At 49.7% G+C, this 12,522-nt stretch overlaps 1 protein-coding gene across 1 annotated transcript in view; it reads right to left on the reverse strand.

Annotated features, from left to right (window-relative positions):
• SCD5 (stearoyl-CoA desaturase 5) overlaps positions 1-12,522 on the reverse strand; it is a 32,143-nt gene that overhangs the window by 18,897 nt on the left and 724 nt on the right. The window contains exon 2 of the mRNA XM_027652720.1: positions 12,357-12,519. Coding sequence (XP_027508521.1) covers positions 12,357-12,519 — 163 coding nt within the window. The remainder of the gene's footprint in view (positions 1-12,356; positions 12,520-12,522) is intronic.

Below are 12,522 nucleotides of genomic sequence, written 5' to 3' on the forward strand. Positions count from 1 at the left end.
TCAGGAGGCAAGATCCCATGGATACAGGAGGGAGTAATTTCTTGAGACATGGATCCTAAACACACCAATGGCAAAGAAAGTACATATTTTGCTTGTGGAAGAAAAATTAACAAACGTAAGGGTTGTGCTTCACCTGTAGACACCTGTTACCTCTTCAACAAGAGGGCAGCTGAAAACAGCTGACCTTAAAAAAAGGCTGTTGCATGTCTTGTGACATGACACCGTTGGGTGGAAATACTCTCTCCACAGCAGCCAGCAAAGTCTCAAGCAAGCTTCCGAGAAATTTTCATCTCAGCACAGGCCATTTTTTCCTTCCCTGTATACAAAAGGATACCACAACTTGACTTATTTGTATAAATAACTATTTGAGGATTAAAAATAACAGGGATGGACACGAAACGTTTGCCCATTTCCACACCACCATCCTGTGCTTATTCAGTCAGATAAAAATTGCTTGTTAGGGAATTTTACTAACCGAACAAATCAAATCCAGGGTATTTCATAAGGCTACAAGAAACTGCATGAGAAGTACAAACAGCAAGTTGCTTGAGCACAAAGCAAACATCATAAAGCTGGCTGACGGCCACAAATTTGTAACACTCCTGTAACTTATGGGGGTGGTTTTCTGCTTTCTAAAAATTAAATAACATCTGCATATTCTCATCTGTCTTCTTTTCCTCACTTGTGGGTTTTTGCTGTTGTTCAGTGGCAGGTTTAGGACTAATGAAGCACATCAGCTAACCTGACCAAACCAGGGAAAGCACTTCCAGTAGCGCTGAGTGGCACCTAACTCCATTCCCACCGAAATTCAGGGCAGCACTGCCACCCATTTCAGTAGCTGCACCTACTTCTGAACTTCTAGGAGATCCTCCACTTCACTGTGCACAGAGCAGTGGAAGAGTCTCCTTCGATTCAAAATCAGGGCTCAGAACAGAAATGCAGCCAATAATTTCACGATGACTGGTACACTTTTTTGCGCTTTCATTAGGTAACACCAAGTTTGGGGATATATTTTCTTAAAATGCCATGTCTGCCCTCAGAATGGAAAGCCTTCCTACACACCAAATCATACCAACAGTGTAATCTAAACATTCCAGTTAATTGTGCTGGTTGATGTCACACACTGCATTGGTGGGAAGGCCAGGGTCAGCATTACTAGATCTAGATTAGATATCAAGTCTCCAGTACATATCTCTACTGTTAAGCTCCAGGGAAACCTTGGAGATCTCTTTGCAGATCAAAGAGATGCTGAGGAGCAGTAATACAGGATTTAATCCCAATTTTTTGTAGGATTAGCATTCTACTAAAAAAGCCTTATTTCTGACCTGGAACTACATATACTAAGGAGGAAGAAATTTTCACCTTAGTCCCTAAATTGCTGCCAAGAAGAAATGCTGAATTACTGCTCTGGCCCTGGAGTCTCTGGGAAGGAAAAACTGCTCTGCTAGCCAACACACTGCTCACTGAGCCCTGCTAACTATCAAAGGCTGGCATCAAAAGCTCCTTGGGCTGGATTCAAACAAGCAAATGAGAATTAAAAAGCACTGTGGCGCAGCAGCACCAATTCCCTGGGCCGCCCACCGCACAGGTCATGCCAGCTCTCACGGGGAGCTGTGCATTCCTGCAGAGACCAAACATGTGAAATCTTGGGCCAGAAACAGGTTCATCTAAAATTAGATCTACACATTCTCTGAGCGACTCTAAATTGAACCGAGAGAGAGAGAGATAAGAGGAAGCACATCAAAGGCAAAGGGGAAGCGGAGTTTTAGAGCTGCAGAGAAGATGATTTCTGATGAGGCCCTGCTCCTGCCTCTCTGTACTGTGGTGGAGGAGCTCAGGGAGAAGCCATCTGTCACATCCCTTTGGCCCTGCCATCACCAGCTCATGAAATCCAGGCTGTCTCTACCTGGATGCACATGCCTGCGTATGCATTTTCAGGAACATTCCCCAGAGCCAGCACTTTTGGCTGAGTATACAAAAGACTTTATTCCAGTTGGAATAGCAGAAATGTTCATATTGACAACTGGAGTCAATGTGACACAAATAAAGCCAATAGAGCAATGGAAATCATGGCTGACAGCAATTATTCCAGCGAATGCTAAAATTCCCCTAGGAAGCAAATACAGATTCCCTGAACGCACCAGCAACCGAAGATTGCCTTAAGATGTCGAACAGTTTACAGATATTTTTAGATCAAAAGGGAAGGCTGGAAGATGCTTTGGTTTCTCTGAAATTTCTGATGCTTATGAGTAGCCTGTCTCAGCTCAGCTGAATCCTGCGTCATCGCAAAACCATGGGCAGATTTCACTTCTCTCCCAGTGACCTCACTGCTGTCCTCAATCCGCACGCCGACTAGGGCTCTGGTGGTTTTTAAGTGCTCTATAAATGCCAAGAAAGAATTAATGACAATTTTGTCTCTTTTTTTTCAAGGACAGGGTAAAGAAATAGCCATTAGCATTAACGTTAGCACGGCACCTCAGAGCCTTGCATGCAGCAGCCAGCTCTGCCTCAAGGAAGGAAGTTTAGTTATGTAGCACCCCTGCCCGTCACTGGCCAAAGCTTGCCCTGTACAGAACCAGGTACAGGGGAATGGCTTCACCCTGCAGCTCATGCTGTGCACACTGGCAAGACCACCCACAGCACAGAGACAGGGAACAGAAGCTTCTCAGCTGTTAGAAACAAAGGCATAGCACGCTCTGTACTTGTGACTTCGGCAAACTCAAAGATTCCACTTTTCAGGATGTTTAGGCACGGGCACAGGAAAGGAGCAGGGCCGAGCAGGAAGTGATTCCCTCCTGAACTGCTGGGCCTCCAGGCACAATTCCCTGGGAAGGCAGCAGCACCTTTGTCCCAGCTCCCTGCTGAACAGGATTCATTGCACAGGACAGACCCTGCTCTGACCCAGTGCCCTCCCTCTGCTGAAGCAGAGATCTGGTGGTTTTGACTTCTCAGGACTTAAGACTCTCTGGATGATGTTTCCATCCTTCCGTACAACTGCATCTTGCCTGGATGCTTTGTGTCTGCTTCCCTTGTGTGCTATCAGCTGCTACACCTTTTCCTCCCCCTTCCAAAACCAAACAGAGCTCAAAAAAAAACCTGTTGCCAAAACTAGCCTCTTCCAACTTTCTCTCCTGGCAGTTTGAGCCTCAGAGTTGGGCTGGAAGCAGTAAACCTCATTAAAATTAGAAGGCACAGGCCCCTGGCATCCAGCTGAACATGCAGCAGGCAAGTCAGCTTCCTAGATTAGAGGATGGTGCCAGGGGAGAGGAGGAGACCTTTGTCTCCAGTGCGGTGGGCAGGCTGATGCTGTCAGCTCTCCAGCACCACTCACCAGATGATTGCTCACCATGCTCCCCAAATGACTACTCCAGCACAAACAGCCCAGCTCTCCTCCCATAATGAGCTCTAGCACTGGGAGAGGGCCCACACACTGGGTGGGTCTCTGCCTCCACCAACCCAGTAAGATGTTTTGTACTTCCCCCACACACTTCCCCACCACCACCACTGCACCAGGAGGCCAGCTTTCATCTGCCTGCTGAATAGTGGCCAGGCAGTTTTTCAGCCAGCTCAAGCACACAAGTCTATCCCTCTGCAGAGGCAGGAGCCAAAGCCAATGCAAAACAAGGACAACCTTGCTATGGCTCCTGCAAGGAGTTCTGGCCACACTTGCACGTCTGCCTCACTGCAGCCAAGTCCAACCAACTGCAGCTCAGAACGAAAACATTAAGCTATGACCCCTGTTACAATTGATTGCTTCAGTTGACTATAAAAGTCCTATTTTCCACACTTACTGCTATTCTCTAAACCTACTATTTTCTACCTACGGTCCTTTTTTCTACACCTTCCAGCATTGTAGAAAACAGTTATAACTTCATGGTCTGGCCAAAAAGAAAAAAATATTAAAAGGCAAACCCCCTTTTCATACCCTCAGTCTCCTGTAAAACACACAGTTTCTGACATTTTCATAAGATGTTGCCATTTCCAACTTGTGCTGCCATCCAACACCCAGTGCCCTGGCAGTGGCCCTGCCTGAAGGAACCCCAAAGACAGCAACAGGCACCAAGCGGGAGCCCAGGACTCTTCTCCCTGTGCCCCATGTGCTGCCTGGGTTCAGGGAACCAGTGTTTCCCATCAGGACCCACTTTTGCTGTTCTCTACATGAACTGCAGCCCATCTGCATCTGAACTCCTCCCCCTCCATTTATGAAGAATGTGAAATAAGCCTCAGAAACACCTTGTCTCACCCCAGCCTCCAACTTCTCTCCAAGCTCTCTGGTGTCCAGTGTGGCACAGTGAGCCTGTACGTCTATGCCAGCACTGGACTGCAGCAACTGCTGGACAGATCAGCACAAATCCCTTCCAGACGCCTTCTCCCTTTCTTCTGAAATGCCACCTAAGGGCCTGGGCACAAGTCCCTTCAGGGATCCAACTGTGTGGCCATGATAGGAGACATCCTGTGGACTACTCCAGGTGCACAGGGCAGGGTAGGAGGAGCCCAACACATCAATCCCTTCTACTGACACAACAGGATCCCATGGGCACAGAAGGCACTACAGTGAGATTGGGTTGGGGAAGATATGAAACAATAGAAAATACAAAGTCAGCCAAAGAACAGAGACAAAAAGCCAGGCATAAGAAAGAGTCCAGTCAAGAAGAGCTCTCTCATTTCCCAAAGCCAGGTTATTTTATTCTGAGCTGCTCAGAACACTGAGAAGCCGGTGTCCAAAAATGGGTTGAGAAAGATCCTCATTTCAGTCTCCCTCCAGAAATCCCCATCCCCCTGGTGCTGAGGCCCCTGCACAAGAGGGATGGCACACAGGATTCCTGATACCAGCATCTGACAGTCTTCCCCTGTTTTTCACATCAGCCTTGCTTTACTTAGCACAGCAGTTGTTAATGTTTCAGCTCTGCAGTGGGGAAGCACATTTTATTGTTAGCCTACATGGTAAAAATAAAATCTGATTACAAGAAATTGCTTGGCTTCAGTTGAAACATCAGTGTTAGTTACAAGTGCATGTTAGTTCCTGTGATTGCAGGGAGGGAAGATGGAGGCAGAGATGAGGATGCATACTAAATTCTGCTGACATTTCCCAGCACAGCACTCCCAGGGGAGAGAGCAACACTTTTGCCTCCTTGACAGCAGTTGCAGCAATTCCAGACCAGCAGGTCCATATGGGTCACATTGCTCTGCCTAGTGGCATCTCCTGGAGAAGAAGCATCTGATCTGCTCCCAGACCCTTGAGGCTTCCTCCAACCAATGCACTTCCTTTACCTGCAGAAGAGTCCATCCTGGCTCATCCATAGAAATTCCTCAGAGCTTGTATACTGCCATCCCCACATGCACATGTGGCCAAAGATAAAAAGCCAGAACCACAAATCTCTGATGACTCCCCAGAGCCTGCCTGCACCAGCTCAGGGGCTGGTGGGCCATAGCTAAAGAAGGCTTTTGTGGCCCTTGCCTGGGTTTCTGTGTGTTTGACACAGCCAGCTCTGGGGGTGCCAACAAACCTCTCCTTCATGGGGCTGCTTCAGAGGGATGCCTCTGCCAAGCCCACGATGTCAGGGGAGAGCCCAGATGCCAATAATCCTGCCAAATTTAGTAGGAAGAGACAGGAATTTCTACCTTTGCTGGATCCAGCTGTCATCTCTGTCCTCATAGCACAGGTAAAAGGGAAAGAGTGCCTGAGGTTCTTCAGGTTTGCCTGGAGCACAGGTCAGTGCAGCCAAAGGTCCAGCAGCACTTTGTGATGGGTGAACACTCTGGTGTCCAAAGAGGAACAGCTTCACTGCTCACTCAGCCATTCACACTGCCCAACTGTAGGAACTAGTCAGGAGTACCTTGAACCCACAGGATCAAATGACCATCACATGCATCCAGGGATCAGCACACACCCAGATTTTATTTTCCCCATTCCTTTATCACGCTCACAGTGACCACCAGACACGTAGCACACAGGACAGAGGGAAACTAAACAGATCACCACCAATGCACCACGGATGAAATCATGATGGGGAATAAAAATACATACTTAGAGCTGAGCATTGTGAAATTCACAGACAAGGCCTTAAGGAATCACTTCCAGCAATAGTTAAAACAAGAGGGGAGTGAACAATGGGGAAGGCAAAACATCTGACAGGCAGGAGTGTCCTCTACTAGAGCATCTCACAGCAGGATCTGGAACAGACACAGGAGCACTCTCGTGTGACCTTGCCCACTCACTCCTGCTCCATGAACAGGCTGCCCAGGGAAGAGGTGGACTCACCATCCCTGGAGGTATATAAAAGATGTGTAGATGTGGCACTTAGGGACATGGTTTAGTGGAGGACTTGGCAGTGTAGGCTAATGGTTGGTTTCAGTGATCTTAGGGGTCTTTTCCAGCCCAAGTGATTCTGTGATGCTTTTCTGTCTGTGCATTGCTACATGGGAGGGCATGTTCCCCAGCTGTACCATGGACACAGAGCTCAGACCATTCCCAGGTGTGAAAGGTGAGGGAACAGCATGTTACAGCCATCCTCAGCTCCAGTGCTAATCCCATTTTTAAGGAGAGAAGCACTGTTTGAGAAAAGACTCTGCTCCTGTCAGAGATGAGGGGAGATCAGCTCTTGATGCTAGGAGGGAAGGAACATTATAAGAACTTGACTATTAAGAGTGACAGCTGTACAACAATGATTTCAAATGGGCCAGAGGAGGAAAAGCCAGTCCAAAACTGCTCTGGAGATAAGCAGGGCTATTCCCTGGTGCAGATGTGCACCTCAGAGATGCAATTACCATTCTGATGCTCCACCTCTTCTCCACTCATCATCTAGTGGACCAGCTGCTGTTGAAAGCATGGTGGACAACAAGGCTAGCCTCCTGTATTCCACAGAAACCTCCCAGAGCTGCTCCCTGCTCATGGTCAGGAGCTGACAGACACATCTCTCCTGGGAGCAAGGCGAGGAAAGGTCTGTCTGTTCACTAAGCCGTTCCCAACAAGGTGGTTGTGGACACCTCCACACAGGTATCCAAGAAGAACACATTTGCTATCTGTTTCCTGACCCAAAACCTTGCCTACAGAAATCACCTGAGCATAACCAGTTTCCAGGATGCAGAGGGGGCTCCTGCCAGAGCAGCAGCAGGAGAGACAGAGATGTTTTCATGAACCATTTCATGTCTGTGAAACATAGACAGTATTCTTCATCCACAGAGGTCTCAGAGGTACCAAGTGGAACTTCCTTGGAGCTAGGATTTTTTATTTACAGCTGTCTGTGCAGAGTTTCTAACGCTGTGCTTCGAAATGGCTGAGGACTAAAACCAGCCAATAACCAGAAAGCCAGCAGGTGGCACTCAAGAATATCCAAGACTTCCGAAATGAGCAAGACCAATAAAACTCACATCTGCAGAGCACGACAGCAACATGTGCCTCATTACACAGACATGCCACCTACCAGAAGGCCTGAGAAGGAGGCGACGATCTCGGCGGTGCCCTCCAGGCACCACAATAACCCAAAGGGCTGAGACCACAATTGCCTTAATCTCTTTTACTGAAGGCATCCAGGCAGCAGGATCCAGACCCTTGCCTGGGAGCAGCTTGTGCCTTGTTGGGGATGCAGCTGGGCAGCACCACTGCTCCGTCTGTGCTCCCAGACAGGCAGCGCTCGTGCGCGGGGAAAGCTGTGGGTAAGCATGGCACAGGGCCTGCCACGGCTGAGCATGAACAATCTGCCGTTCTCAAGAGCACTAAAACACCTCCCAAAAGCTGCTAAAACAACAGCAACAAGCCTCCCCTCCCATGTGAGCACCGTTAGAGCAAGGCCATCCTCCTCCCCAGCCCCAGGCTCGGGCAAGGCACATCGGCTGTGAACTGACATCCGCTCGCAGGCAGCTCTGCCAAACCCATCCAGGTGATACGGGGTTTCTGGGTGGCCACGCCCGTGCCAGTTTTTAAATCTGTGAGTACTAGTAATGCTCAGCAGTCTGAAATAGCTTTTAAAACAGGTAAACAGCTTAATCTTTTTAGGGAGTGTTCTATTTCCTAAAATGCATTTGGCTACTTCAAGCACTTCCTCCGTGAAGACTAAAAAGCACCTTTTTCCAACCAAAATCTGAGACCCTTACACATCACGTGATCCCTCAGAATGGAGTCTTTAAGAAGTTATCATGAGCCCATCAGAAGAAACTGCTAGGAGCTGTTAGCATTGGGTCCTGTCATCTGTACATGGATTTCAGAGTTTTTTGGTTTGCTTTCCTGAAACAAAAAGATGATCTCACTGGGACTGCAACAGGATGGACCTGGCTGAAGCAAGGAGGTTCCTGGTTCAGAAGCATCATTTAATAGCACATTACTAACTTAGGGGATGAGCCATGCACAGTGTCCTACCAAGTGGCCTGTGGAAGGTGGTGCAGCATGTCCAGCCCAAAAGAGGACATCAGCAAACCACAGGCTCATCCACAGCCCCAGCTGACCACAAGGAACCTTTGGCATAAGTTCACTCCCTGGGCACCTGTATGCTTGGCCCAGCCAGCAGACCTCCTATCACACCACTCCCTGGTCTCTGCCCCACTCACAGCGAGGGGCTCTCACCCTGCTTTGGTTCCCTGTGCAAGTCTGCAGGGGATGGTGATTGATGCCTTCCCTCCAAACCTCTCTGGTACAAAGCTCCAGGAGCTCCAAGCCCTGCAAAAGCAGGTGGACAAGGACAGACCTGAAGGGGAACATCCATGTGCCAGTTCCCTGAGGCCTGGTCTGCACCATGCTCTGGGCTTTAGAGAATGGCCAGTGAACCCTGGCAAACCTGCTGGCCATGCCCAGCAAGCCCACTGGTGGAACAGGGGACAGACAAGACTCAAGGCACATTTCCCCAACAACTCCCAGAGTGCAGAGATTCCCCAAAGCAGCAGCTGTCAGCTACAAAACAGCACAGACAAGACAGCAAAGCACCAAGAAGAAGGAGGGACCGCAGATTGCAAGCTGCCCAGTTCTTGATTAGGAAGGAAAGGGGAAGGCAACAGGGTCTTCTCTGCACACCTCTGCACCAAACCACAAGTCAGGCTGGAAAGGAGCAAGGCAAGAGAGCTCCCAGTGAGCCGGATGGGGCTGCCACAGCAGGGGACATTCCAAATCCTCTGGGCTGGTTACATGGCTGTCCCATGGGCACAGCCCAGGGCTGCTCGATGCCTTGCACATACCGTCTGCTGCCTCTTGGGTCAAAGCAGCTCCCGGCTCATGGAAAATTTTGACATGAGTAATTTTATTGTTTTTGTTCAGCTTGGACTGAAATCAAATTCCACAGAGGCACTGGGATGGCCCTGAAAGCCTATGTTTTAACCAGTTTATCTGTACTTCCCTTGAAAGATAACCCAATTCCCAGATCTGCACCAATTCAAATCCTCAATTCTGCACCACTCAGATTGCTGTTTGGGATCCCTTTGCAACCCTAGCTCCATGTGGGGTGCAGGAAGCTGTAACATGGGCCTCAAGGTGTTAGCGTGGGAGGCAATGGGAACAGAGGAGCACAGATAATCCTGAGTAAACAACCAGCTGAGCCTTCGCTTGGCAGCGTTTTTCCATTGTCTATTATGTACAGCTGGACAAATGTCAATAAATTACCAATGGAAATGAGCCCTGCTGAGCAGGCAGTTTGGCTTGAACAGCTGTTTTCTAGGTGGCACAGTGGCATTTCAGCTCCACTTTGCAATTGGTGGTGAATCAACTGCCTTCGGAGGTGAGAAGGAGGAAAGCAAACCCTGCACAGAGGGAGGCTTTGTACCCAGACCCCCAGGGGAGAACACACGGAGAGGTGGATGTCTTGGGGGAGGAGAAAGTGAAAAGCCAAGCAGGCAGTGGTGAGTCATGGGAAGCTGCCCACTTCCTGCCAGACACCACGGAGGTCACAGCCAGCACTGGCGTGCCACTCCCCGCACACTTGTTCCCGCAGCTTACCCGGGAGGGAGCAGTGGTGGGGAACACAGCAGGGAGCAATGCAAGGGCTTGCAGAGGGTCACTGGGAAGCTTCCCAAGTCCGAGGCAAGCTTGGGAAGAGAAAGAAAACCACGGAGGGATGCATGGAAGGCTGCAGCTCCTCCATCTGCACCTTCAGCGTACACACATCCCTGCACTACCTGACACTACACTCGTACCTGCCATCCAACTTTGCCAGTGTGCCAGCCCTGCTCGGAAGGCTGGCTGGCAGCCACCACCCACAGAAAGGCAGCCTCACAGCTGATCCACACAGGGAAGGAGATGTGGAGAACTGGGGAGGGCAAGGGAAACATCTGATCGACACTTTTTCCTTCCGGCACAACTTTACTGGTTGGTTCCTTCCATAGTGAAGCGAGGTAGGTTTGCTAACTAGAGCAACAGCCACCCTTTTTCATGCACCCTGAGTCTCTCAGAGGGACCTCAGAAACAGGTCTCCAGCCTGACAGAAAGCTACTTTTGTCTGACATATTCAGCAGGAGAGTCTGTACTTTCACCTTGCTCATCACCCCCTCTGAGGGGAGCAGACCTTGCAGCACCCAGATGCAGAAGCAGCTTGGAGTGACCAGCTGTCCAGGACAGCTGGAGCCAATGCACTCACTCCCTGCTGTGGAGCCCCTGTAAAAACCACCCACCAAACTCCTGTAAAAACTTTGTGGTCTGCTTTAGGGTGGCTGTTAAAAATAACGATGTCAAGAAATGAGAGGCTCTCACTTTCAGCAAGAAAGGCATTAAGTTGCAAAGCCATTAAGACCTGTTTATTATTTAGCATCTGTTTAATCTCAACTAGGAAAAAATACCTCGCATGATGGAGACCTGAATAGGCAATTCTGTCCTTGGGCTCCAGCCTCAGGCATTTCTGTAATTAAGCAAAGTGAAATCAGAGATGATTTCACTTGTCTTCTTGGAAAGGCAAAATAGAAAAAGAAAGCCCACCTGCCTGCACACTACAGGACCTAAAAGGGTTGAAAGCAGACCACAGGGTGTGCATTCTGGCCACACAGCTCCCACAGACTCTCCTGGTCTCCCTGACCATCAAGCTATGGCCAAGGTAAACTATGAAATCAGCCTGAACACAACCAGGAATAGGGAGGCGAGAGGAGTAGGGCTCACAGAAGGAAACTGTGCAAAACAAAACCACCCACCAAACCTCTTCTGGTCATGAGCAAGCCAGGTCATGGACTGTGCAAACCACACAGCCAGTGAAATCCAGGTCCCCTCCAGGGACACAGAAACAGAGGAGAGAAGCTGACAGAAAGGTTCGTTTCCCAACTGCAAACAGCAATGGTGGCTATTTCTAGGGGTTTAAGACAGACTGAATATCAAAAACCAAACCAGTGAAAAACAGATTTAGGACTTCTTCAAACAGAAGAAATAAACGTGATTTCTAAAGAATTTGGCTGGGGCTTCTGAACACCACCTCAACACTAATGATGGCAGCCTAACAATCCAAATTCCATGGCTGTGAGTTCCTGCAGCAGAGACCCTTCTTTCCTCTATTTGTATAAAACAGTCCCAGGTTGTTATGTTCTCCACTCACTCAAAAAGCTCCCCCAAAACAGGTCCTTTACCCATAAAATGGCACCAGCTGTAAGCAGCACTCAAGTTTTTATCCTCTTGGCCACCGAGATTTATATTAGTCGATACACAGATCTCCCTGGTGAAGGATGATGCTGACATTCACCATCTATATAGTCTCACAAACCCTGACAGACCTGGCACAATACTGCAGTGCTTCTATGTAGCTCATCCCCCAGCATCATTCTTTTGTAGAGAAAAGAGGACCTCTCTGTAGGATGGAAAAAACCATGTTGTATTTCATATTCTCTTTCCCAAACCAAATCCTCGGCTTTTCACGGCTAGCAAGAAGACAGGCACAGCAATCCATCTCACCTCAGAAAGCACCGTCGGATTCATCTTTTCCGTGCCGGCATCTTAAAGCTGTTTCTCGACTTTTAACCCCCACCCCCTAATGAGAAGATGTATCAAGAAACAAATGACGAGGTAATTTTCTACTCCAAACCGGAGCAGGAAAACACGGGTGTTCAGAAAGTAACAAGGGGAAACAGCCCAACCAACCATCTAGAAAAGATATTCTCCATCAGACCTTTAAACCAAAACATCCGCTGCTTTACAGGGGATGGGGGGAGGGGGGTTTAAGAGAAAAAACCTGGTAAATGTAACCGGAGGGAGAGCGCCTCCTGTTTCTACAGCAACCGAGGCCCCGGCGCGGCGCTGGCAATGGCATCCCGGGAGCGGCCGGGATGGGGGGGGGCTCGGGAACAAAAGCGACCGCTCCGGTAAACAGGGCACGGACACAGGGACACCGAGGCGCGGCTCGCTGCCGCCGGGGGCCACCCCTCGCCCCCCGCCCCACCTGTAGCGCAGCCCCCGCACTCACCCCAGAGCAGGGTGAGGATCTGCGCCCGCGGCACCAGGCTGAGCGCGTAGACGGCGCCCAGGTGCAGCAGCCCCATGAGCACCACGTTGCGCCAGACGATGGCCTGCCCGCCGCCCGCCGCGCCCGCCGTGCCCGCCTCGCCGCCGGCCGCCCGCCGCGGCCCGGC

Source organism: Corapipo altera, unplaced genomic scaffold (assembly GCF_003945725.1).
Source record: "Corapipo altera isolate COAL_440 unplaced genomic scaffold, ASM394572v1 69, whole genome shotgun sequence".
In the NCBI taxonomy this organism is placed as follows: Eukaryota; Metazoa; Chordata; class Aves; order Passeriformes; family Pipridae; genus Corapipo; species Corapipo altera.